The sequence below is a fragment of the Tachyglossus aculeatus genome, chromosome 10 (assembly GCF_015852505.1).
Source record: "Tachyglossus aculeatus isolate mTacAcu1 chromosome 10, mTacAcu1.pri, whole genome shotgun sequence".
In the NCBI taxonomy this organism is placed as follows: domain Eukaryota; kingdom Metazoa; phylum Chordata; class Mammalia; order Monotremata; family Tachyglossidae; genus Tachyglossus; species Tachyglossus aculeatus.
The window spans coordinates 59,903,217-59,929,237 of NC_052075.1; the positions used below are offsets into that span (position 1 = coordinate 59,903,217).

At 57.5% G+C, this 26,021-nt stretch overlaps 2 protein-coding genes across 2 annotated transcripts; one reads left to right on the forward strand and one right to left on the reverse strand.

The window, feature by feature from the left end:
• Nucleotides 1-1,656: 1,656 nt before the first annotated feature.
• On the reverse strand, nucleotides 1,657-6,094 carry STAC3 (SH3 and cysteine rich domain 3). The gene is made up of 11 exons (XM_038753199.1): nucleotides 6,029-6,094; nucleotides 5,374-5,656; nucleotides 4,870-4,967; nucleotides 4,572-4,647; nucleotides 4,353-4,447; nucleotides 3,901-3,967; nucleotides 3,707-3,756; nucleotides 2,643-2,728; nucleotides 2,465-2,516; nucleotides 2,076-2,213; nucleotides 1,657-1,755 (listed from the first exon to the last, which is right to left on the reverse strand). The coding sequence occupies exons 1-11, from the start codon at nucleotides 6,092-6,094 to the stop codon at nucleotides 1,657-1,659; spliced, it is 1,110 nt and encodes a 369-aa protein (XP_038609127.1).
• Nucleotides 6,095-18,271: 12,177 nt separating this feature from the next.
• Nucleotides 18,272-24,183, forward strand: INHBC (inhibin subunit beta C). The gene is made up of 2 exons (XM_038753027.1): nucleotides 18,272-18,794; nucleotides 23,173-24,183. Exons 1-2 carry the CDS (start codon nucleotides 18,377-18,379, stop codon nucleotides 23,904-23,906), a joined length of 1,152 nt encoding a protein of 383 aa, XP_038608955.1. The 5' UTR covers nucleotides 18,272-18,376; the 3' UTR covers nucleotides 23,907-24,183.
• Nucleotides 24,184-26,021: the final 1,838 nt, after the last annotated feature.

Here is a 26,021-nt window from a genome sequence, read left to right on the forward strand (position 1 = left end):
TTCCAACCCCAGGCCCCCTGCCTCCGGGCCCCGGGAGGATGGAGAGGCGGGGGAGACTGGAGTTCCCAGGTGGGGGGAGGGCGGAGACCGAGGGTCTGGGGTAGCCTGCGGGGAGCTGGGGATCCGGGGTGCTGAGAGTTGGAGCCTGAGGGGACGTGGGGGGTAGGCGGCTGGGAGAGGCGAGGGGCCTGGGGAAGCCGAGGGGTCGGAGAAGGAAGGGTCTGAGGAGTGTCGAGGGCCGGGGGCTCTGGGAGGCGCAGCCGAGCTCGGAGACACCTGCGCCCCGAGGATCCCGGCGCCCCTGTCCTCATCGCCGCTTGGACGGGCCCCCGATCCCTGTCAACGGAGGCAGGCAGAGGGCAGAGGCCCCGGCCGAAGCCCCCGAAGCTCTCCCCCCGCCCCCCCGAATCCCCTGTCCTCCTCCTTTCCTCCCCAGCCCAGCCTGCCACCTTCTCGCCCCGGCCACCTGCCGCCGGGACCGGGGCCGGCCACATTTGCATATTTGCATATGCAAATCATAACATTTGCATCCAGCGCTCGGCGGGGGAGCTTTCCTGGAGGAGCCGGGGCGGGGATGCGCTCGCCCCCTGGCCCCCGCCCGGCCGACGAAGGCCTCTAGGGCGCCCCTTCCCCCCCACCTGTCCGGCCGCGCTCCGTTGGCTCCTGGCAGCGCCGTGGTTGCCATGGAGACGGCACCCCGCCCCACGCGTCGGCCTAACTCCCGGTGTGTGTCTCCGTCTGTCTCTGGGCGTCTCTCTGAGGTCTCTCCTTTGGGTGTGTCTCTGGCGATCTCTGCCCGTGTCTCTCCGTCTCTCCGATCCTCTCTTCCGCCCGACAACGCCCCCTGGCGGCGCAGCGCCCTCATGGCACCTTCCGGGCCCGCGCCAGAGGCAGGGGACCAGAATCGAGGGGGGCTAAACTTGGGCTGGGCCTGACCCCCTTCCTTCCTCTCCCCCTCGTCCCCCTATCCATCCCCCCCATCTTACCTCCTCCCCTTCCCCACAGCACCTGTACATATGGATATATGTTTGTACATATTTATTACTCTATTTATTTATTTTGCTTGTACATATCTATTCTATTTATTTTATTTTGTTAGTATGTTTGGTTTTGTTCTCTGCCTCCCCCTTTTAGACTGTGAGCCCGCTGTTGGGTAGGGACTGTCTCTATATGTTGCCAATTTGTACTTCCCAAGCGCTTAGTACAGTGCTCTGCACATAGTAAGCGCTCAATAAATACGATTGATGATGATGATGACCAAGGAAGCCGGACCCCCGCCAGCGGCCTCTCGACGCCTCCTTCCCGTTTTCCGGTGGAGTCCAAGCCTCGGGGAAGGGCTCTCCTCCGTCCCCCGCCCCCGCCCCCTTCATAATCACTAAGGAACTTTTTTTTTCTCTAAAACTTTAATGAGATCGCGGCGCTGGCCCCTTTTCCCTGCCCCGCCAGCCGGAGACACCCCCGCCCGCGGGGTTGTGGGGGCCGGGACTCTGCAACCCCGGTCTTGGGAGGGGGTCCAGCGCCCCCTCCTCCCCCCAGCGTCGCCCCCACACCGCGCCGTCCTACGGCTGGGCGCAGGGGGGTGGTCCTGCCTGGAGTCCGGGTGGGAATCCGACTGGTGGCGGGGAGAGGGGGGTCGTCCTCGGGGGTCTCTCCAGCCTAAATCTCTTCCAGGAAGTCGGCGGGGAACAGTCCCACTTTGCGGCCGGTGTAGACCTTGACGTAGCCGCCCATCTCCTCTCCTTTCTGGACCACGATCTGGAGGCAAGATGGGGAGTAAGTAGGGAGGACCTCGGGGGACGGGCTGGGGGGGGAAGGTCCAGATCAGGTGTCTTCGGAAGTTGGGGGCGTCTAGAACCTGGGGGGGAGGCTGAAAGGGACCGAATTCTAGAGAGGAAGGGAGTCCGCGAGGCTTTGAGTTTGCAGTGTGGACCCTCGGGGTGTGGAAGGTCGGAGGGGGGCAGGATCCGTGGCTTCGTCGGGGTGGGGTGTCCGGGCCCCCACCCCGTGGATGGGAGGCGGGGCGGAGGTCCCGGGGCGGGGAAGCTCCCGCGGTTCTGGGGTGTCTCGGCCGGCACCTGGTCCTTTTTGAGTGTGATCTGCCCGATCTCTCGGTTCCCCACGAAGGATCGAGTGACGCGGTGGATGCGTTCCCCCACACGCACCCGGATGATGAAATTAGGTGGAAAATAGCCGATCTTGTCCCCGATCTTGCCCTGGGAAGGATCAAGGGGAATCAAAGGTGGGGGAGTGTCACGGCCCGGGACCTCCACCCCGCCCCGGCCGACCAGACCCTCGCCCCCTGACCCTCGGCCCCATCTTCTAGACTGTGAGCCTGTTGTTGGGTAGGGACCGCCTCTACATGTTGCCAACTTGTACTTCCCAAGCGCTTAGTACAGTGCTCTGCACACAGTAAGCGCTCAATAAATGCGATTGAATGAATGAATGAATCCCCCCGGCCCCTCACCCTCCACCACTCTTCGTTGGAGTCGTCCACGACGGTGATTTTCTCTCCGGGTCTGCGAGGCGGGAGAGGGAGTAAATTTGACCTCGGCCGCGGACCGCCTTCCCCCCACCCCACCTCCCCTCGGCTCCTCTCCCTCCGCTGACGTCCCCAGCACCCCCACCCCCTCCCCGCCCCTCACGGAAAGTCCAGATCGTCTTTTTCCAACGCTCGGAAGCGGTACAGCGCCACGAAGTAGTGCGTTTGGGGAAAGCCGGGGGCCTTGTTCTGGAGGGCAGAGAAGGTTTACAGGGGTCAAAGGGGGGCACGGAGGAGGCGCTCTGCTCCAGGGGGGCTCCTGGGTCCGGCGGGGGGCGAGGAGCGAGGCTGGATCCCGGACGCCGCCCCCCCGCCCCCCGACCCCAGAGTTGCCCTCGAGCCGCGCCCCGGTCTCCATAAGGGAAGCAGCGTGGCTCAGTGGAAAGAGCACGAGCTTGGCAGTCAGAGGTCATGGGTTCTAATCCTGTGTGACTTTGGGCAAGTCACTTCACTTCTCTGAGCCTCAGTTACCTCATCTGTAAAATGGGGGTTAAGGCTGTGAGCCGCACGTGGGACAACCTGATTGCCTTGTATCCCCCCTAGCGCTTAGAACAGTACTTCGCACATAGTAAGCGCTTAACAAATGTCATTATTATTATTACGGGACCGGGGATGGCGGGGGGGCGGCGCGGGGAGGAAGGGTCACGCCATCTTCGCAGGCGACAGGACCACAGCCCAGTCGGACCCCACGGAGACGCCGTCTCCTATCCTGGAGGCCTTCCCCGAGGCGCCTCTCCTCTCCCCATCCGATACCTCACCGTACGGACACTTCAGCACTCCCGAGTCATATCGGCCCCTGAGGCCCAACCCGTGTGGCGCTCCTCCTGCCCGACGTCTCTTACTCACTCTACTGCTCCCCTCACCCCTGGGGGGGCTCTTACAGCGTCTGTCTCTTCCCGCTAAACCGCAAGCTCTCGGAGGGCAGGGGTCGCGTCTACTAGCTCTATCGCACTGCCCCAAGATCTTAGCACAGTGCTCTGCACAGTAGATTGTAAGGTCCTCGAGGGCATGGATCATGCCTACTAGCTCTATTATACGCGCCCAAGCGCAGTACTGTGCACAGAGAGGCCCCTTAGGAAGATGATGATGAAGGAGAGGGGCGGGAACGGAAGGGTCCTGAGGGGCAACGGGAGGGGCCGGGACCAGGGGCGAGGGACAGGGCTCCACCTTGTCATCTGGCGCCTTCTTTTCCGTCTTCCTGGGGCTCTCCGGGTGACCTGTCGGGCAGGGGGTGGGTGGGGGGGGAGGGAAGGGGGCGTTTTCAGGCCCTAGAATACATTTCTTCGGGGCTTGGGCTCGTCCCTCCAACCCTCTGCCCCTTCCCCTCCCTGTCTCTCAGTGCAGGCCTCTGCTCCCCTCACCGGCCGGGGATTTCCCCTCTTCAGGTTTAGAGGTGTCTGGATCCTCCTCCATCATGGCAGCGAGGGGCTGCGGACCGAGGGGGCGGGGTCACGGTTTCTCCGGAGACTCCACATCGGGAGGGAGAGGTTTGGGGGACTTGGGCCCCAGGAGGCGGGAACCGGAGGCCCCGGGAACGGAGGTTTCGGGGGGCCGGAATGTGTGGGCCCTCTGGGCGGGGGGCTCTGGGGACTCAAGGGACTCGGGGATCCCGGGGGCAGGGGACTCAGGGGTCCCAGGGATGGGGGTGTTGGGAGGCTCGGGGGATTCGGAAGCGGGGCTCTCGGGATTCCCAGGGGTGGGGCTCGGAGGTCCCGGAGGCGGGGGGCTCGGGAGTCTCAGGGGTGGGGACTCGGGGGTCCGGGGTCGGGGGGCTCGGAGGTCCCGGGGGTGGGGGGCTCGGGGCCGCCCTCACGTTCTTTTTATCGTCTTGGCCTTTCTTCCTCTCCTTGTTGGCCATGACCACGCCGGTGCGCAGCGTCTCGAACACCGGGTCACCGCGGTTCGCAGCTTCTCGGGGGGGAGAGGCGGGGGACAGGGGTTCAGTGCGATTCTGGATGGGCGACAGGCTAGAACCCCGGAGCCCCCGCCGCTCTGACCCCGCCCCGCGGACCCCCGCCCGGAGGTCACTCACTCTGCGACCCCTTGACAGCCCCCAACTGTGCGTTGCTGTAGAGCGGGGAGCTGTAGGCGCGGCGGAATCCCGGGGGCTGCGCGGAGGAGCAGACGTTAGAGCGGGGAAAGGCTTCAGGGCCCGGACTTCGGTCAGCCGGGGACTCCCGGGCCACCGTCGGGGGACACCGGGAGCAGGGAGACAGGGAGGCACGTTCCCTGGGGGCGGGAGGGAGGTGTGGCTCCCGTCCCCGGACCCCTCGATCCCCAGCACTCCCGACCCTATGCCCCCGGCCCCGTGGCCCTGACCCCGGACTCACAATCTTCCCGAAACATCGCTGCATCTCCACGTGTGGCTGGCAGTGCTCGTGGATGTTCGTCTTACAGTTCTTGCAGCGAAGCCCGAACTTATTATTGACTTGGCGCCAGAGAGGGAGGGGGCAGAGGGAGGCAGAGGGAAGGGCAGGGGGTACGGACGGGGCAAAGAGAGGGCAGAAGAGGGCAGAGAGAGGGACATAGCGGGGGCAGAGGGGGCAGAAAGAGAATAGAAGGGGCAGGAGGGAGTGGGGGGTGGAGGAGAGAAGGGAAAGAAGAGGGCAGGGAGGGGGGAGGAGAGAGCGCGGGGAGTGGGAGGAAGAGAAGCGTGTTTTCGCCTTCGTCCCGCCCCACACCCCTCCCTGCCCTCGCTTAGGCCCCGGGACCCAGGCCCCACGACCACGGCCCCAGCCGGCCCGGGAGCTGTCGTCGTCCGGCCGTTTCCTCGTCCCGTCCCGTCCCGTCCCGTCCCGTCCCGTCCCGTCCCGTCCCCCTCCCTCGCCACTCACGCACGATCATCCGGGCACAAACGTCGCAGAACTTGGGTTTCTTGAAGAAATGGTCCTTGAACTTGTGCGGTTTGTCGTTAACGGGACGAGGGGGCTCGGGAAGGGGTTCCTGCTCCTCTTCCTCCTCCTCCTCCTCGTCCTCGTCCTCGTAGATGTAATAGATGGGACCCCTGCCCGCCCCCTCCGCCTCCCCGTTGGCCTGGGGTTCGGCGGGGGGCTCGGTCCCCGGGGTCCCCGGGGTCCCCGGCCGCCCCCTCCGGAACAACCGCTTCAGACGCTGTAGCTGGAGTTGGGGGAGGGGTCAGAGTCCGGCTAAGCCATGATCCGCTCCATCTAGGGGGGCGGGCGGAGGCTGCGGGGGAGGACCGGGGAAGGGCAGGGGGTGGGCTGAGGGCGGGGGAGAGAGCCAGGCCAGGGCAGGGCAGGGCAGGGCGGAGGAAAGGGGCGGGAGAGAGGGCCAAGGCAGGGTGGAGGCAGGAGATGGGCAGGGGGCGGGGGAGAGGGCCAGGGCAGGGCAGGGGGGAGGCTGGAGACGGGCAGGGGGCGGGGGAGAGGGCCAGGGCAGGAGGAAAGCAGGGGGCGGGCTGGGGGCGGGTCAGGGCAGGGCCTGGTGGGGGCAGGGGGCGGGCTGGCGGTGTGGGACCCGCAGACTTACCCCGCTTTGCTGGGGCCCCGCTGGGAGCTGGGGCACGGGGCTCTCCCCGCTGCCCTTCTCTGTCATTCTGCGGGGACAAACCGAGTGTGATAGCCGCCGGCCCCTAAACCCCCTGCACCCGGGAGGGGCAGAACTCCCGAGCCCCTTCCCCGTCCCGAAAGCTCTGGCCCCCCCTCCCCGTCCCGGAGCCCGAGCCCAGCCCTGCTCTCTGCCCCGCCGCCCGGAGTTATTTGCGGGTCTAAGTCGTGGTAAGTCGGTCCACCTCTTCTTTTCTCCCCCTCGCCCCCAACCCACTTTCCAGGAGGCCGGAGGAAAGCGGGGTGGATCCTGGGGGCGGGGCGGGGCGGCACACCGAGGGGTTGGGGGATCTCGGGGGGAAGGACCTGAGGGTGGGGCCCTTGGGGAACTAGGGCAGGTCTCAGAATGGTCACTCACGTCCTAGGTTCCAGGTGGCCCCGAGCAGGGGGCGAGGGCTGCCTCTCTCGCTAGGGCAGCCCCGGCCCCTCGCTTCTCGAGGCCGCGGCCACCGGCCGGTCCAGCGCGGGGTCCGAGAGGGAATGACAGGCCGCCGGGGACGGACAGGCACAGCTGAGGCGCTCGGGGGGAGGTGCTGGGCCGCGGAGGCCGGGACAGTTGCGGGCTTGGGGGGGGAGGGGGCGGAGAGGGACGGTGTGGGGGAGACAGGCGAGGGGGCCGGGCCAGGGGGAGGCTGACTCCGGGAAATATGACCCCGGACCCCGGGCCAGGACGCCCCCGCAGCTCCGGCCACTGGCCGCGTGATCCTCGGCCGGCAGGGAGGGATTCGGGACCCTCCTGGTTCCTGGCGGGGCGGTGAGGGGGGAGGGAGTCTGCAGGTTGGTGCTGCCCTTCGGCCTGCCGGGCGAGGACAGTGGGAAGTCACGACGGAGACCAAGACCACCCCGCGAGACAAGGAAGCACACAGACGGCCGCGAGTACCAGTTCGTTTATATTGAAAAACAAAACGGAAAAACAAAACCGAGAGAGAGAGACAGAGAGAGAGAGAGAGAGAGAGAGAGAGACAGAGAGAGAGAGAGAGAGAGAGTCCCCGTCCCCGTCCCTGTCCCGGCTGCGGGGTGAGCCCGCCCTCCGCAGTGCACGTGCGGCAGGACGGGGAACGAGGGTGTGGGGTGTGAGGGAGACCGGTCACCTGGAGCCCAAGCCCGACCCGGCCCTTGCCGGACAGAGCCGGTGAGGGGCGGGGACAGCGGCCCAACCGTGCAGCCGGTGGCCCTGGGGGCGTCCGGCCCCGGCCCGGCTCTAGAGCGCGGAGAAGGGCGGGTGCCGAGGGCGGCGCCGGGACGGAGACCCGCTGCCCTTGCCCGGCCGGGCCCAGCCACTCCCTGCTGGTCCCCGCCAGGTGACATCCATCGCACTTGCTCCTTCTCTGGGCCGGGAGGCTGGGACCAGTCCACCTGCTCTACACCCCCTCCCCTAAGCTGGGTACCCGGGCTGGGGAGGAGAGGCCCCTCTCTGTTCCGGGTCCAGCCTCCCCCCACCTCACATACACCCCTTGTTTGAGGCCTAGAGGGGCCAGGGAACGTGTGTGTGGGGGTAGGAAGCTAGAGCCCATGCTCTCCTATTCTCAAAGCCTCTTGCAAGCCCACCTCTTCCAGGAGGTCTTCCGGATTCACCTTTCTTCTTCCCCCAAATTGTAGCCTCCCAATTTAGTACAGTGCTCTGAGCTCCATCTCGGAATAATTGGTTGAATGACGATCCTGAGTGGACGGGGAGGGCTGGGGCATGGCCGGGTAGAGGCCCCTCATCCATTCATCGTATTTATTGAGCATCTATTGTGTGCAGAGCACTGAACTAAGCGCTTGGGAGAGTAGAATATGACAATAAACAGTCACATTCCCTGCCCACAACGAGTCTACAGTGTAGAGGATCCCAGCAGAGTCAAATACACACCTTCATACCGGTGTGCACACACGTACGCATATGCTCCTCCCCCCACCCCCAATCTCCCTGGATGGGCAGGCAAAGGGTCTCTGGGCTCTCGGCGGAATTGGGGCTGGACTGTCTGGCTTCAATGGTTGTATTGGATTGTGGAGGGTCAGACCACTGCAGCTACACTCAGGGCTGGGTCTGCCCCAGTCAGCTGCCCGGCCACCACACCAGACCCAGACATGGACACTCCGTGGGGACAAGAGAGAAAGGAAGGGGAGACAACACCTGGTAATCACTTTATTCTGTTATTTACTTTATTTAGTATTTACTTTCTAAGTAAAGTGATCACCTACTCTACTATTCCCTCCCCAGCACAGTACTCCTCACACAGTAATCGCTTAATAAATATCAGTGATTGACTCTTGGGCTTGACCGCAGCTGGAATGGGCCACTTCATGGACTGGGTCAGGACAGTAACTCCCCCTAGCACTGTCCACCACCACCCAACACCAATTAGCCCCTCTCATTCCCTCACCCCCATCCCCTCAGGCTGGCAGCTCAATGACTGTTGGTAGGCCTCAAAGCCTGATGTCCTGAAGGGTGGGGACGGGACTATCTGGGCCACGAGGCCAGGCCACCTCTCCCCATCCTCCCTGCACCAGCAGCAGCCTGCTGAAACCCCTGGGGGGCAAGTGCTGGAGCAGGTGGGGGGGGGGGCGGCTGTGGGCAGCACTGGCCTGGGAACTCCCCGTAGAGGAGGCTGTGGCAGAGGCCAGAGGGGCTAACAGCCCAGCCGGGGGTGGGGCACAGCGGGCACCAATCAATCAATCAGTGGTATTTATTGAGCGCCTACGGTGGGGAGGGCATTGTACTGAGAGCATGGGAGAGTGTAATTGTGTTAAGGAGACCCAGTCCTGAACAATCTAGTGTGTGGTGGAAGGAGACAGGCACTAAAATAAATTACAGAAAGAAGACGCACCTGAGGCCAGAGCTGTGTATGTAAATGCTGGTGGCGAGAGCGGAGTAAGTGCTCAAGAGGTCTGCTCTCAAGCGTCTAGGTGACAGATGGAGGTGGGGGGCGATTAAGACGGAGAAGTGAGAGATTAGTCAGGGAAAGCTTCCTGGAAGAAATATGATTTTAGTAATGCTGTGAAGATGGGGACTGTGGGGGCTGGGGGATGTGAAGGATGAGGGAGTTCCAGGGCAGGCCGGAGGTTGTGAGTAGGCGCGGGCTCGATGGCGAGTGAGCAGGGAGCGAGGGACATTGTCGTGGGAATGAAATACGAGGGCTGCTTTGTAGTGGGAGAGGAGGGAGGATTACAGGGAGACGGTTGATTGAGGGTCTTGAATCCGCTGGTCAGGAGTTTCTGCTTGCTGCAGAGATGGACAGGCAACCATCGGAGGTCTGAGGTGAGGGGTGAACCGAAACTCCCCTCCCCTGGCCAAGACAAAGGCGAGGAGAGTCTTTCCCCCTCCCCCGTCGTCGGCCCAGGGGCGGGGTCTAACCCCCCTCCTGCCTGCCAGCCAGGGCTGGCTCTCCCGCTCTCCGCCCGCCCCGCGCCTCTGGATTTGGTTTCCAATTTTCACCTCGGGAAGGAGCCGATGGCCCCCGGCCCTCGACCCCCTGCCCGGCTCCATCTCACACCCAGCCGGGGGCAGTCAGAGCTGTCAGTTTGGTCTTCAGGCGGCTGCGCTCGTGCACAAGCAGGCGCGCGCCCAGCGCGAGCCACGGAGAAAAAGCTGCGGGGGCGCGGGCGCGGGGGCGCGCACACTGCCACGCGCGCGCCCAGCGACACCTGCGCGCAGCAACCTTCACACCCCGTGACGCGCGCGGGCACATCCCCTTCTGCCCCGCTCCCTTTAGTCATTCCCCCCCTACCGCACTTTCATTCATTCAATCGTATTTATTGAGCGCTTACTGTGTGCAGAGCACTGTAGTAAGTGCCTCGTTCTCGCCTGTCCCGCCGTCGACCCCCGGCCCGGAATGCCCTCCCTCCGCACATCCGCCAAGCTAGCGCTCTTCTTTGAAGTCAGAGGTCATGGGTTCGAATCCCGCTCCGCCATATGTCTGCTGTGTGACCTTGGGCAAGTCACTTAACTTCTCTGAGCCTCAGTTACCTCATCTGTAAAATGGGGATTAAGACTGTGAGCCCCGCGTGGGACAACCTGATCATCTGGTATCCCCCCCAGCGCTTAGAACAGTGCTTTGCACATAGTAAGCGCTTAATAAATGTCACTGTTATTATTACTATTTCTCCCTTCAAAGCCCTACTGAGAGCTCACCTCCTCCAGGAGGCCTTCCAGACTGAGCCCCCTCCTTCATCTCCCCCTCCTCACCTCCTTCCCCTCCCCACAGCACCTGCATATATGTATATATGTTTGTACGTATTTATTACTCTATTTTATTTGTACATATTTATTCTATTTATTTTATTGTGTTAATATGTTTTGTTTTGTTGTCTGTCTCCCCTTTCTAGACTGCGAGCCCGCTGTTGGTTAGGGACCGTTTCTATATGTTGCCAACTTGTACTTCCCAAGCGCTTAGTACAGTGCTCCGCACACAGTAAGCGCTCAATAAATACGATTGAATGAATGAGTAGTAAACGCTTGGGAGACTACAATACAGCAATAAGCCGTCCACATTTCTCACATTTATTTCTGTTCATGTCTGTCTCTCCCACTAGACTGTGAGCTCGTTGTGGGCAACGGAATGTGACTGTTACGTCGTACTCGTGGCTCAATGGAAAGAGCACGGGCTGTGGAGTCAGAGGTCATGGGTTCAAATCCCGGCTCCGCCAATTGTCAGCTGTGTGACTTTGGGCAAGTCACTTCACTTCTCTGGGCCTCAGTTAACTCATCTGTAAAAAGGGGATTAAGACTTTGAGCCCCCCGGGGGACAACCTGATTACCTTGTAACCTCCCCAGCGCTTAGAACAGTGCTTTGCACATAGTAAGCGCTTAACAAATACCATCATCATTATTATTATTCTCTGGGCCTCAGTTCCCTCATCTGTAAAATGGGGATTAATCAATCAATCAATCAATCGTATTTATTGAGTGCTTACTGTGTGCAGAGCACTGTACTAAGCGCTTCGGAAGTACAAGTTGACAACATATAGAGACAGTCCCTACCCAACAGTGGGCTCACAGTCTAAAAGGGGGAGACAGAGAACAAAACCAAACATACTAACAAAATAAAATAAATAGAATAGATATGTACAAGTAAAATAAATAGAGTAATAAATATGTACAAACATATATACATATATACAGGTGCTGTGGGGAAGGGAAGAAGGTAAGATGGGGGGATGGAGAGGGGGATGAGGGGGAGAGGAAGGAAGGGGCTCAGTCTGAGAAGGCCTCCTGGAGGAGGTGAGCTCTCAGTAGGGCATTGAAGGGAGGAAGAGAGCTAGCTTGGCGGATGGGCAGAGGGAGGGCATTCCAGGCCCGGGGGATGACGTGGGCCGGGGGTCGATGGCGGGACAGGCGAGAATGAGGTACGGTGAGGAGATTAGCGGCAGAGGAGCGGAGGGTGCGGGGTGGGCTGTAAGACTGTGAGCCCCCTGTGGGACAACCTGATCACCTTGTAACCTTCCCAGCGCTTAGAACGGTGATTTGCACATAGTAAGCGCTTATTAAATGTCATTATTATTATTATTACTCTCCCAAGCGCTTAATATAGTGCTCTGCACACAATGAGCGCTCAATAAATACGATTGATTGAATGGATGCATCACACACCCCAGGAGCCCTGACGCTGTCCCCGCCCTCTCCCGACAGCTAGGCCCGCCAGGGTCCCGCCTCTCCAGGCGGCTCCTCGTCGTGGTCCCCGGGGCCCGACCCCCCCACCAAAATAAGGGGAGCTCTCGGAGCGAACAGAGGCGCCCCCTGCTGGTCTAGGGAGGGGGGACGAGCGACGGACGGACGGTCGCAGGAGGAGGAGGAGGAGGAGGAGGGGGAGAAGGCGCTACCATTGAAAACGCGCTGGGGGCGGGGGGGGTGAGGCCGTACCATTTCAAACGCCGTGGGGGGGCCCGCTACTATTTAAAGCGCAGGTGGGGACGGTTCTACTATTTAAAGCACGGGTGGGGGGCGGTGAGGCTCTACTATTTAAAGAGAGGGGGCGAGGGGATTTGACCTTAGGTCCTCTGAAGCCAAGGCCCGGGCTCTTTCCACTAGGCCTTACTGCTTCTCATCCAGCTCTGGCCTTGCTCAGTCAGTCGATTGTATGTATTGAGTACTTTCTGTGTGCAGATCACTGTACTAAGCGCTTGGGAGAGCGCAATACAATGGAGTTGATAGATGCCCACAGCGAGCTTACAGTTTAGCGGAGGAGACAGGTATCAGTGGGAATAAACTACAGATCAATCAATCAATCAATCGTATTTATTGAGCACTTACTGTGTGCAGAGCACTGTATTAAGCTCTTGGGAAGTCCAAGTTGGCAACATATAGAGGCAGTCCCTACCCAACAGTGGGCTCACAGTCTAAAATGGGGAGATGGAGAACAAAACCAAACATACTAACAAAATAAAATAAATAGAATAGATATGTACAAATAAAATAAATAAATAGAGTAATAAATATGTACAAACATATATACATATATACAGGTGCTGTGGGGAAGGGAAGGAGGTAAGATGGGGGGATGGAGAGGGGGAAGAGGAAGGAAGGGGCTCAGTCTGGGAAAGCCTCCTGGAGGAGGTGAGCTCTCAGTAGGGCCTTGAAGGGAGGAAGAGAGCTAGCTTGGCAGATGGGCAGAGGGAGGGCATTCCAGGCCTGGGGGATGACGTGGGCCGGGGGTCGACGGTGGGACAGGCGAGAATGAGGTACGGTGAGGAGATTAGCGGCAGAGGAGCGGAGGGTGCAGGGTGGGCTGGAGAAGGAGAGAAGGGAGGTGAGGTAGGAGGGGGCAAGGTGATGGACAGCCTTGAAGCCCAGGGTGAGGAGAGATACAGACGGAAGTGCTGTGGGGCTGGGGGATGGGGTAAACGGAGCAAGTCAGAGCAATGTAGAAGGGAGTAAGAGAAAAGGAAATGAGGGCTTAGTCAGGGAAAGCCTAATAATAATAATAATCTCTTATTTGTTAAGGGCTTTACTGTGTGCCAGGCTCTGTATTAAGTGCTGGGGTGGATACAAGCAAATTGGGTTGGATACAGTCCCTGTCCCACGTGGGGCTCACATTCCCTATCCCTATTTTGCAGATGAGGTAACTGATCCCCATTTTACAGATGAGGGAACTGAGGCACACAGAAGTGAAGTGACCTGCTGAAGGTCACACAGCAGACAAGTAGTGGAGCTGGGATTAGAACCCATGACCTTCTGGCTCCCAGGCCCGTGCTCTATCCACTGTGCCATTCTGCTTTCCCAGTTCATCTTGGAGGAGATATGCCTTCAGTAAGATTTTGATGGTGGGGAGAGTAATTGTCTGACGACTATAAAGAGGAAGGGCATTCCAGGCCAGAGGCAGGATGTGGGTCAGAGGTCAACAGTGAGAGAGACAAGATTGAGGTATAATGAGTAGGTTGGCATTTAGACTTGATTTCCAGTACCAGGCTCTGCCAATCAATCAATTAATAATAATTATTGAACTCCTATTGTGTAATAATAATTATGGTATTTGTTAAGCATTAACTATGTGCCAGGAACCGTACTAAGCATTGGGTCCTCTACTAATCACTTGGTAGAATGTGTGAATACACACACACACACAGTTGCCCATGTTTGAGGAAGACACTACTAATGGTGAATGTGTGGCGGAAAAGGCTATTGAAAGCTCTGCTACCCTGGGCACACAAAAAGGCTGTCTCATATGTTATCATGTTTAATGTTGTCAGTTCCTGGCACAGTTTTCCCTTTTGCCTCCTTGCCTCATGTTCCTTATGAAGTTTTTGCCTGAAAACAACCATTCCCTTCTGGCTAGCAGTGCGTCACACTGGACTCTCCTCAGCAGTTGATTTCAAGTTTGTAGCTGAGATGAATCACTGTCTGAGGCTTTTTTCTTATTTATTTATTTTTATAATTATTATTTAATGGCAATTTGTTAAGCGCTAACTCTGTGTCAGGCACTGTTTTAAGTGATGGGATAGATACAAGCTAATCAGTTTGGACACAGTCCCTGTTCCACACGGGGCTCATACTCCTAATCACCATTAGGAGTGAGGAAACTGAAGCACAGAGAAGTGAAGTGACTTGCCCAAGGTCACACTCTGAATGAGTGACAGAGCCAGGATTAAAACCCAGGTTCTTCTCACTTCCAGGCCCATGCTCTATCCACTAAGCCACACTGCTTCTCATGGCCTTAAAATATTTTCTCTGTCCTCCTTCCACTCAGTTTCTCCGTTTTGGTTCTTCATACCAGCAGATGTTTGGGTCTTTAGCTGTCCGCTCATTCTTCTCCCGTGCTCCACTCATTGTAGCTGTGTTAAGGTGAACAGAGCTTCGATGCTGGGAGACCAAATGACATTCCGGGGCAGTTTTTATTTGATGTTGAGCCTGGCCCATGAATGATGCTGACGGAACTGGCCAAGTTTCCAGATGTGGCTTCTTTGGGTGGTCCAGGTCTCCCTTCTTGGCCAGGGCAGAGATTGGACCAGCGTTCAGCTCTCTAGAGCTGGGCTAGTTAGTTTGGGCTGGGCCTGATTCCACAATTCCCTCACCCTCTGTTTGACAGTCTTCCAGAGGATGGGTGGGACTTCCCGGTTTGGTTTTCAACTTCCCTTTCTATCACTGCATCGTCATTCAGTGTGCTGCCTCCGTAATCGAATTCTATCCCAGCTCTTAGGTCTAGGGAAGGAGTGCTGTCTAGTAGAAAGAGTACGGGCCTGGGAGCCAGGGGACCTGGGTTTTAATCAATCGTATTTATTGAGCGCTTACTATGTGCAGAGCACTGTACTAAGCGCTTGGGAAGTACAAATTGGCAACATATAGAGACAGTCCCTACCCAACAGTGGGCTCACAGTCTAATCCCTGCTCTGCCACTTGTCTGCCATGTGACCTTGGGCAAATCATCTAGCTTCTCTGTGACTCAGTTCTCTCATCTGTAAAATGGGGATTCGATGATTGTCCTCCCTGCTATTTAGTTTTTAATGGTATTTGTTAAGCACTTACTATGCGCCAGGCACTGTATTAAGCACTGGGGTAGATACAAGCTAATCAGGTTGGGCAGAGTTCATTTTCTACATGGGGCTCACAGTTAGCCCCCATTTTACAGATGAGGGATCTAAGGCACAGAGAAGCAAAATGACTTTTTCAGGGTCATACAGCAGACAGGTAGCAGAGCTGGGATTAGAACCCAGATCCTTCTGACTCTAAGGCCTATGCTCTATCACTAGGCCATGCTGCTTCTCAGACTATTGAGAAGTCCGCTACTTAGACTGTGAACCCCATGTGGGACCTGATTATCTTATATCTACTAGAGTGTTTAGCATATAGTAAGCACCTAACCACTGTCACACTTATTATTTGGCTGTCAATGTTAATTTTTGGGTGTGTATGCCTAGCTTTCTCCCTGCAGGCTGGCTGAGACTTCACCTCAGGTTTATTTAGACTTATCGCCAGTCTGTTTCATCTGACTGATTCATTGACGTAGTTTGCAGTCATTTATATGCTTGGAAGAGCATGCCAGACCAAACCACTAAGTGTACTGGGATTCTACTATGTCCAGAGCCCTATACTGGGCACCAGTGTGTGCAAAGCGCTACACTTGGAGGACTACATCAGTTGGCTCTGTACCAGGTGCCTGCCATGTGTGCCTGCCATGTGCCTCAGCACCAGATTATATCAACAGGCATTGTACTGAGTGCCTTTTGTGGGAAAGGCACTGGCCTGGGCACACGCTGTCACTGTCAATCATAGTCACGTGCTCTGTGACATGCACTGCCAGTGCTCCGCACACTGCCACCTATGCAGTGTTTCACACTGCCACTCACACACGCGCTGTCAGCGTCTCACATATCGTCACGCTCAACAGCTGCACAGAGTGTCATGTACACTGTCACTCACAGTGTCTCACACACACCGACACTGACCCCCTCCTGTCTCACCGATCTCCCTTTCAGCCATGTCTCTGGGGTGGGTGTAGGGGAGGGTCCCATGCGGTGAGATGGGGGACGGCCCCCCACAAGCAGCTGGGAGGGGAAGGCAGGCAGGCAGGCAGGCACCTGGGCCGCCCCCCCTGCTGTGGTCAGTCCCGCATCGCGCCCTGCGATCGGATGCAGCACACCTTGCGTCACCGGGGGTCTGTTTCCATGACGACAGCAGGGCAGGCTGGAGCGTTACCATGGAAACAGCAGAGTCGACCGAGCGGCCAGGTAGCTTCGGGGAGAGGAAGTGTAGTGGGCGCCCTCTCCCTTCCCCCGGGACTCACCCAACCCACCCGGCCTCCTGCGTGCAGGGCACTGCTCTGCACTGGGCTGGGCGCCTACTATGGGTCCTGGGCGTCGTCAAGGTCCTACTGAGAGCTCACCTCCTCCAGGAGGCCTTCCCAGACTGAGCCCCTTCCTTCTTCTCCCCCTCGTCCATCCCTCCCATCTTACCTCCTTCCCTTCCCCACAGCACCTGTCTATATGTATATATATTTGTACGTATTTATTACTCTATTTTACTTGTACATATCCATTCTATTTATTTTATTTTGTTATAATATGTTTGGTTTTGTTCTCTGTCTCCCCCTTCTAGACTGTGAGCCCACTGTTGGGTAGGGACTGTCTCTATATGTTGCCAACTTGGACTTCCCAAGCGCTTAGTACAGTGCTCTGCACACAGTAATCACTCAATAAATACGATTGATTGATTAATTGACTGCGTGCAGAGCGTGGTGCTGGGCGTCCATTGCACGCAGAGCGCTGTACAGCGCTTAGAACAGTGCTTTGCACATAGTAAGCGCTTAACAAATGCCATCATTATTATTATTATTACTGGACGCTTGGGAAATGACAGTAAAGCGAGAAACGAAGTCCCTGCCCTCAAGCATCTTCCCCGTCCAAGGGAAAGGCAGAGCTGCTCAGTTTGGGGGGCAGCCAGGAGACAGCAGTGTGGGAGCGCGGGTTCCCCCCGAACCCCGGGTCCCCCCGGATCCTCCGGGTCGCGACGCCGCGCAGGGACCGGGAGGCTGGGGGGCTCCGCTGGGTGGGCTCCGCCATCCTCGGCCCTTCTCACCCATGAGCTTAGTGTGGGCTTCGCCGTCGGTGGGCCCCCGAAGCCAAGAAATGCCGTAGATTCATGATCGTTTGAGCGACCCCGACTCCTTCTTATCATCCCCCTCCACACCAGGGTCCCTCTGTGCTAGCCTCCTGGAGGGCAGAGGGTCCATGCCACCCTCATTCATTCATTCATTCAATCGTATTTATTGAGCACTTACTGTGTGCAGAGCACTGTACTAAGGGCTTGGGAAGTACAAGTTGGCAACATATAGAGACGGTCCCTACCCAACAGCGGGCTCACAGTCGAAGGGGGAGACAGACAACAAAACAAAACATATTAACAAAATAAAATAAATAGAATAGTAAATATGTACAAGTTAGAGTAATAAATCTGTACTAACATATATACAGGTGCTGTGGGGAGGGGAAGGAGGTAGGGCTGGGGGATAGGAGGGGGAGAGGAAGGAGGGGGCTCAGTCTGGGAAGGCCTCCTGGAGGAGGTGAGCTCTCAGTAGGGCTTTGAAGGGAGGAAGACAGCTAGCTTGACGGATGTGCGGAGGGAGGGCATTCCAGGCTGGGGCAGGACGTGGGCCAGGGGTCGACGGCGGGACAGGCGAGAACGAGCCACAGTGAGGAGGTTAGCGGCAGAGGAGCGGAGGGTGCAGGCTGGGCTGGAGAAGGAAAGAAAGGAGGTAAGGTAGGAGGGGGCGAGGTGATGGAGAGCCTTGAAGCCGAGAGTGAGGAGTTTTTGCCTGATGTGTAGGTTGACTGGTAGCCACTGAAGATTTTTGAGGAGGGGAGTAACAGGCCCAGAGTGTTTCTGCACAAAGATGATCCGGGCAGCAGCGTGAAGTATAGATTGAAGTGGGGAGAGACAGGAGGATGGGAGATCAGAGAGGAGGCTGATGCAGTAATCCAGTTTGGGGAGCAAACTTCCTTCCTCCCGCCGTGGGCTGGAAGAAGTCTATGCAGGTGGGGGGGGGGGGCCCGTCCTTGTCAGCCCCGTGCCCCCCCTTTGTACTTTGCCTGCTGATCTCTCGGTGGCAGCCGCCTGCCCTCCGGCCCTGTCCCGCCCCCGCCCATGCCTGGCCGAGAGAGGTCACCGACCCCGCCGGCCACCCCTGCCATGGCCCCAGCCCCAGAGCCCCAGCCGCATGGCCCACGGGGGGGGGGGACGGTGGGAGGACGGGGCCCAGTACGGACCAGAACGGGGACGGCGTCCGGTCCGGCCCGGCCTAGTCCGCCCGAGCCCCATCCGCGCTCCGCAGACCTGCCCGCCTCCCACCCGGCCTGAACCATGCTCGCCCTGGCCCTGGGCCTGGCCCTGGGGCTGCTGCTGCTGCCACCACGGCCGGCCCCGGCCCAGGACCCAGCCCAGGACCCGGCCCCGGACTCCGCCGACCCGGCTCCAGCTCCGGCCCCGGCCCCGCAGCAGTGTGCGGTGTGTGCGGGCTCGGGGCCCGGGCTGGGGCGGTCCGGGGAGCGGGCCCAGCTGCTGGCCCTGGCCCGGCACACCATCCTTAGCAAACTGCGCCTGCAACAGCGGCCCCCGCTGCCCCGGCCCGTGCCTGGCGCTGCCCTGCAGGAAGCTCTGAGGAGGCTCAGCCACAGGGGCGGGCCGGGGGCAGGCCCGGGGGGCACCCAGGGGAACAACCAGTGGGGCCCCGGGGCCCTGGAGCCCGAGTATGAGATCATCAGCTTCGCTTCAGAGCAGGGTGAGTTGGGGCCGGGGGAGGGAAGAGGAGTTGGGTCCTGCAGATGGGGGCGAGGAAGGGCAGGTGGGCAGAGGAGTGCGGGGGAGACCGCGGGCCCATGGGCAGGATGAGTCCTCAGAGCTGGCGAGAGGCCAACCTGGCCGGTTGCCCACAGAGGGGGCAGATGTGGCTTAGGCACATGGCCTGGGTCTGGGGCCCCGGGAAGGGAGGGGGCCTCTCTGGGGGCTCAAGGCCAGGCTGGGCCAGGGTGGGGGAAGGTCCCAGCCGGGGCCAGAGTCTTCCAGGAAAAGGTCAGGGGTCATTATCATCCTACCCCTGCATCTCAGCCACCTGGTCAGCCCAAGACCCCGTATCATTGCCAGGCGTAGCCGCCGCGGCCCCTGACCCACTGTCGTGGGATTTTCCACAAGTGCTGTTTGCCTGCTGCTGGCTCCCAACCAGGAATTGGGAGGTCAAAGTTCAAATGCCAGCCAGGCTGGAGGGATCAGGCCCCTTAGCGCTGGGGCGGAGGAACCCCTGGCTGAGGGGGGAGGCTAGGCAGGGGGTCTCCTCCGAGGGGAAGGGGCACCATGGCCGCCGCTATGACAAGCGATGGATCGATAGTATGTATCGATCGCTCGCCGTGCGCGGAGTTCAGGTTGCTGGGCCGACTGAGTCGGGGACTGCAGGCAGGGGCGGCGGCGGGCTGGTGGGGCGGAGGCAGGCCCAGACCTCAGTGGGGACCTCATAGGGAAAGGTAGGGGCAAGCGCCGGGGAACAGAGATGATGCAGGGGAGGGTCTCTGTGCCTGGAGAGGCCCCCGGGGGTTCAGGGTGGGTAGACGGAGAGGCTGAATATAATAATGATCACACATCATAGTAATAATCATAATCATAATTGTTAAGTGCTTATTGTATGTCAAGCGCTGGGGTAGATGCAATATATTTTGTATTCCATTTATTTTATTTTGTTAATATGTTTTGTTTTGTTCTCTGTCTCCCCCTTCTAGACTGTGAGCCCACTGTTGGGTAGGGACCGTCTCTAGATGTTGCCAACTTGTACTTCCCAAGCGCTGAATACAGCGCTCTGCACACAGTAAGCACTCAAGAAATACGATTGAATGAATGAATGAATGAATGAATAAAACTCACACCAGTCACAGTCACTGTCCTTCATAGGGCTCACAGACTAAGGGGGAGGAAGAATACGTATTTAATCCCCAGTTTACAGATGAGGAAACTGAGGACTAGAAAAGTTGTGACTTGTCCAAGATCACAAAGCAAGGAAGTGGCAGCCTTGGGACCAGCACTCAGGACTCCTGACTCCCAGTCAGCGTGGCTCAGTGGAAAGAGCATGGACCTGGGAGTGAGAGGTCATGGGTTCTAATCCCAGAGCCACCACATGTCTGCTGTGTGCCCTTGGGCAAGTCACTTAACTTCTCTGAGCCTCAGTTACCTCATCTGTAAAATGGGGATTGTGAGCCCCACTTGGGACAACCTGATCACCTTGTATCACCCCAGCGCTTAGAACAGTGCTTTGCACATAGTAAGCGCTTAACAAATGCCATCATTATTATTATTATTCCCACTAGACCACACTGCTTCTCAGCATGGAGAGAGGGTGGGGAGGCTAGGGTAGGGTGAAGCCACGGTCCTGGGTCCCTTTTCATTGTCCATTTACCCCCACTCTTTTGGAGAGTTCATTCACCTCCACGACTTCAACCACCACCTTTATGTGGATGACTCCCAAATCTATCTCTCCAGCCCTTTTCTCTCTCCTTCTCTGCAGTCTCACATTTATTCCTGCCTTCAGGACAACTCTCCTTGGACGTCCAGCCGACACCTTACATTTTACGTGTCCGCAACTGAATTCCTCATCTTCCCACCCAAACCCACTCCTTCCCTCGACTTGCCCTTCACCGTAAACACCACCACCATCCTAGAGAAGCAGCGTGGCTCAGTGGAAAGAGCCTGGGCTTGAGAGTCAGAGGTCATGGGTTCTAATCCCGCCTCTGCCACTTGTCAGCTGTGTGACCTTGGGCAAGTGACTTCACTTCTCTAGGCTTCAGTTACCTCATCAGTAAAATGGGGATAAAGACTGTGAGCCCCATGTGGGACAACCTGATTCCCTTGTATCCCCGCACCCCACACAGTGCTCAGAACAGTGCTTGACACATAGTAAGCGCTTAACAAAAGCCATAAGTATTTTTATTATCCTCCCTATCTCACAGACCTGCAACCTTGGAATTATCCTCGATTCATCTCCCCTAGAATCTGCATATTCAGTCTGTCACTAAATCCTGTTGGTTCTATTTTCACTACATCTCTAGGATTCTCCTCTTCCTCTCCAACCAAACTGGTACCACGCTGTCCCAGACCCTTGTCACTTCCCATCACGCTTACTGTCTCAGCCTCCTCACCGACCTCATTGCCTCCAGCTTTTCCAGGCCAAACCTGCACACTTTTCTCTGCTGCCTATTTTGTTTTTCTGGTCTCTCCTGGATGACCCCTCAAACCAACCATGTTCAAAGCCAAATTCTTCATCTTCCCACCCAAACCCTGGCCTCACCAGGTCTTTCCCATCCCTGTAGATGACACCACCGTCATCCCTCTTTCGCAAGCCTGTAATCTAGGCCTTATCCTCGATTCATGTCTTTCATGCAACCCACATATTTATTCTGTCACCAAATCCCGCCCATTCCACCTTCATAATGTCACTAAAATCTGCCCTTTCCTCTCCATTTAGATCGTTACTATGCTGATCCAAGCACTTTTTTACATCCCGCCATGACTACAACATCTGCCTCCTCGCTGACCTCACTACTTCCTGTCTCTCCCCACTCCAATCCATACTATCCTCTCCGGCCCGGTTCATTTTATAAAATAAAACCCATTCAGTTCACATCTCCCCACTCCTCAGGGACTTCGGGTGGCTGCCCACCAGCTTCTCATCAAACAGAAACTCCTCATCAACCGCTTTAAACTGTTCAGTCAGCTCACCCCCTCCTACATCACTTGCCTGATTTCCTTCTCCGCCCAGCCTGGCCACTTTGCTTCTGTAGCTCAGCTTTGCTCATTGGGCCTAGATCTTGTCTCTCTTGTCACCAATCCCTTTCCCACATCCTGCCTCGGACCTGTAGCTCCCTCCCTGTCCATGTACGCCAGATGGGCACTCTTCCCGCTTTCAAAGTCTCACCGAAACCACATCTCTGCTGAGAGGCCTTCCCCGGCTAAACTCTCGTTTCCTCACTTCCTCTCCCTTCTGTGTTGCTTATGTCCTTGGATATGTCCCCTTTAAGCACTGGATATTCACCCAACCCTCAACCCCATAGCCCTTCTGTACACTTCTGTAATTTGCTTCAATTAATGTCTTTCTCCTTCTCTAGACTGTAAGCTCTTTGTGGGCAGGGAATGTGTCTACCAACTCTGTTGTACTCTCCCAAGTGCTTAGTACGGTGCTGTGGACACAGTAAGCCTTCTTTGAATACCATCGATTGATTGATCATGAACCTCCTGCTCAACCCTTCCTCCCCCCAACCAATCTACCTGGAACTTCCTCCCCCTTCATAATAATATTAACAAAAATTATGGTAGTTGTAAAGCCCATACTTTGTGTCAAGCCTTATTCTAGAAACTAGTTAAGGAGGTCAGACAAAGTCCCTGCCCCACATGTGTCTCACAGTCAAAATAGGAGGGATATCAGTTCTTGAATCCCCATTTTACGTATGAGGAAATTGAGGCACAGGGAACTTGAGTGACTTGTCCAAGGACACACAGCAGCCAAGAGGCAGATCCGGGTTTAGAATGCAGATCCTTTGACTCCTGGGCTCTTTCTACTAGGCCTCGCTGCTTCAGTCTCCCCATCTTCAAAGCCCTGCTGAAATTCCATCTGCCCCACCCTCCCCTGACTAATCTCTCATCTCCCAACCGTATTCTTCCTCCCTTCTGTGCCATCTATGCACTTGAGTCTGTGCCCCCTAAGCGTTTTGATAGCCACCCCGGCCCCACCACACCTTTGTCCATGTTGCCCTACTCTGCTGCTTCCCCCGTCTGTATTTTCTTTGAATGTCTGTCTCACCGGCTATGCTGCCAGCTCCTTGAGGGCATAGATTCATTCAATCATATTTATCGGGTGCTTACTGTGTGCAGAGCACTGTACTAAGCGCTTGGAAGAGTATACCAATAAACAGCCACATTCCCTGCCCACAATGATCTTACGGTCTAGAGGGTCTAGGGATCATGCCAACCAGCTCTCTCGTAGTCTCCCAAATGCTTTGTAGTGTGCTCCTCACCTGGTAAGTGTTCAACGAGTCCCACCGTTGGTTGGGGCAGTGTCAGGGACGAGGATCAGGGCACGTGGCCAGGCCCTCCCTGAGACCCGTGCCCCCCCCCCGTTGCAGGTCCAGCCGCCAGCCCCCAGCCCCGCCTGGATTTGCAGTTCTCCCCAGGGCGGGGTCCGGCTGGCGACGATGTGGAGATCTTGGAGCTGACGCTCAGCATCTTCCTGGCCCTGCCGGCCAACGGCTCGGGCACCGCCCGGCTGCGGCTGCTGAGCCCACCTCGGCCGGGTGCCAACCTCTCCCTGGCCGCCGAGCAGCTCCTGCAGGTGAGCCGCAGTGGGTGGCACCGGCTGAGCCTGGGCCCCCCTGGGCGGGACGCCTGGGGACAGGGCCTCCTGATGGTCCAGGTGGAGGTGGTGGGCTCCACGGTCCAGGCAGATGGCGACCACCGGCCCTTCGTGGTGGCGCGGGCGCGGGCCGGCCGGCAGCGGCGAGCACGGCGCCAGGCCCCGGACTGTAAGCCGGGTGCCAGGATGTGCTGCCGACACGAGTTCTTCGTGGACTTCCGGGAGCTGGGCTGGGGCGGCTGGATCCTGCAGCCCGAGGGCTACACCATGAACTACTGTGCCGGGCAGTGCCCGCTGCACCTGGCCGGAAGCCCGGGCATCGCCGCCTCCTTCCACGCCGCCCTGCTCAGTCTGCTCAAGGCCAACCAGGCCCCCGCACCCGCGACCTCCTCCTGCTGCGTGCCCACCGCCTGGCGGCCCCTCTCCCTGCTCTACCTGGACCCCAGCGGCAGCGTGGTCAAGGCCGACGTACCCGACATGGTAGTGGAGGCCTGTGGCTGCAGCTAATCCAGCCAGGGGTGGGCCCGGACCCCCCCGAGCCCAGGCTTTCACACCATCCCCACCATGTCCTCTCCCCCCGGCCACCCCTATTCTTGGCTTCTCTCTCGGCCGTGGCCAGGGCCCTCTTCCCACAATAGGAAGCAGACAGATGCCCACCTGCACTTGTCCCAGTTCCTCCCAAGGTCCCCCCGCCTCCCGCTAGGCTAGGACCCTCTATGTCCAACCTCCCTTCCCGGAAGAAGAGGAAGTGGCAAGCGTTCTGCGTCTCCAATAAATGCTAAATTCCCCCATTTTGCTGCCTGCCAAAGGTATTAATCGAAGAGACATGGATGGATGGATGGATGGATGGCAGGATGAGTGGATTGAAGCATGGATGGGTAGATGGATGGATGTGGGTGGGTGGGTGGAGGAGTGGATGAGTGGACAGGGAGATAGATGGGTGGGTGGAAGGAGGACACATGAGTGTGTGGTTAGATGACTAGGTGATTAGATGAGGGTAGCAGGGAGACAGCAACGTGGGTGTAGGGAGGGTAGATGGTGGATAGGTGAATGGCTAGACGGGTAGATGGACGGGTGGACATAAGAGTGGTTGGATGGCTGTGTGGGTGGCTACCTTCTCATGGAGGGTGTGAGGGTGGGAGTGAAGTATGACTCGGTGATAAATGGCTTTACTGTTACTGTTGCTGGTCCCAACAGAGACGCTGGTAGAGTTGGTGGGGGAGGGAGGGAGGGAAGTATTAGTTGGCGATAAATGGTTTTATCCTGTTGCTGGGACAGTTGTGGAGGCTGGTGTCTCCTGGCTGGTTGGCTGCCTGGCCTGATTCTGAATGGTAAAACACACCAACTGGCCAGGCCCAGACCACCGGGAGCTCTCACAGGCAGAAAATTCCTGATATGGGAATCTGAAAACCAATAACCTCCACTCCCCTCTCTTGGCTGTCTTTGACCCCTCCTCTACCCCATCTGGACTACCTCAGCTTCTAACCCACCACTGTGCCTGAAGACTGTGACTTATACTGTGAGCCTGACGTGGGCTGTCAGATGATCTTGTATCTACCCCAGTGCTCAGAACAGTGCTTGACTACTGCATCAGCCTCCCCACCGACCTCCCTTCCTCCGGTCTCTCCCCTTTCTATTCCATACTCCACTCTGCTACCTAAAAAATTTCAGTTCATATCTCTCCACTTCTCACCAACCTAACGGAAACTCCTTATCGTCAGCTTTAATCCGTCCCTCCTACCATACCTTGCTAAATCTCCTACTACAACCCAGTCTGCAAACTCTGCTTCTGTAATGCCAATCTACTCTCTGTACCTCAATCTCATCTCTCCCACACAAACACTTTGTCCACACCCTCCCTCAGGCCTGCAACTCCCTCCCTTCCATATCCGGCAGACCACCACTCTCCTAACCTTCAAAGCCCTCCTAAAATCCCATCTCCTATAAAAGGCCTTCCCCTACTAAGCCCACATTTCTCCTCTTCACCCTCCCCTCTGCGTCGACTGTGACTTGACTGTGTGCCCCCCATTTTTAAGCACTTACTATGTACTAGGCACCGTACTTAAGTGCTGGGGCAGACACTACCTAATCAGTTTGGACACAGTCCATGTCCCACGTGGGGTTTCCAGACTAAGCATTTTGACAGTCATCCCATATCCACAGCACTTACACTCTCTTGTTTCCCCTTCCTACTATTTCAGCTTCCTCACTGAACCTCCCTGCCGCCTATCTCTTCCCTACTCCAGTCCATACTTCACTTTACTGCCCGGATCATTTTTCTACAAAACCACTCAGTCCATATTTCCCCATTCAAGAACTTCCAGTGGTTGCCCATCCAATCAATCAATCAATCAAATTTATTGAACACTGTACTAAACACTTGGGAGACTATGATACAAAAGAATTAGCAGACACATTCCCTGCCCGTCATGAGCACACAGTCTAGTTTACATTAAACAGAAACTCCCTACCATTGGCTTTAAAGCACTCAATTACCATGCTCCCTCCTACTTCACCTCCCTGATTTCCTACTACAACACTGTCCTCACACGTCGCTTGTCTCACATCAACCTACTCTCTACACCTCCACCTTGTCCTTTTGACCACCATCCCCTCGCCCAC

Coding starts and splice junctions, on each gene's coding strand:
- STAC3 (XM_038753199.1), bottom strand. CDS start 6,094: ATGACAGAGAAGGGCAGCGGGGAGAGCCCCGTGCCCCAGCTCCCAGCG. Junction 5,657..6,028: donor CGGGGCCCCAGCAAAGCGGG/GTAAGTCTGCGG, acceptor CCCCAACTCCAG/CTACAGCGTCTGAAGCGGTT. Junction 4,968..5,373: donor TTGTGCCCGGATGATCGTGC/GTGAGTGGCGAG, acceptor TCTGGCGCCAAG/TCAATAATAAGTTCGGGCTT.
- INHBC (XM_038753027.1), top strand. CDS start 18,377: ATGCTCGCCCTGGCCCTGGGCCTGGCCCTGGGGCTGCTGCTGCTGCCA. Junction 18,795..23,172: donor CAGCTTCGCTTCAGAGCAGG/GTGAGTTGGGGC, acceptor CCCCCGTTGCAG/GTCCAGCCGCCAGCCCCCAG.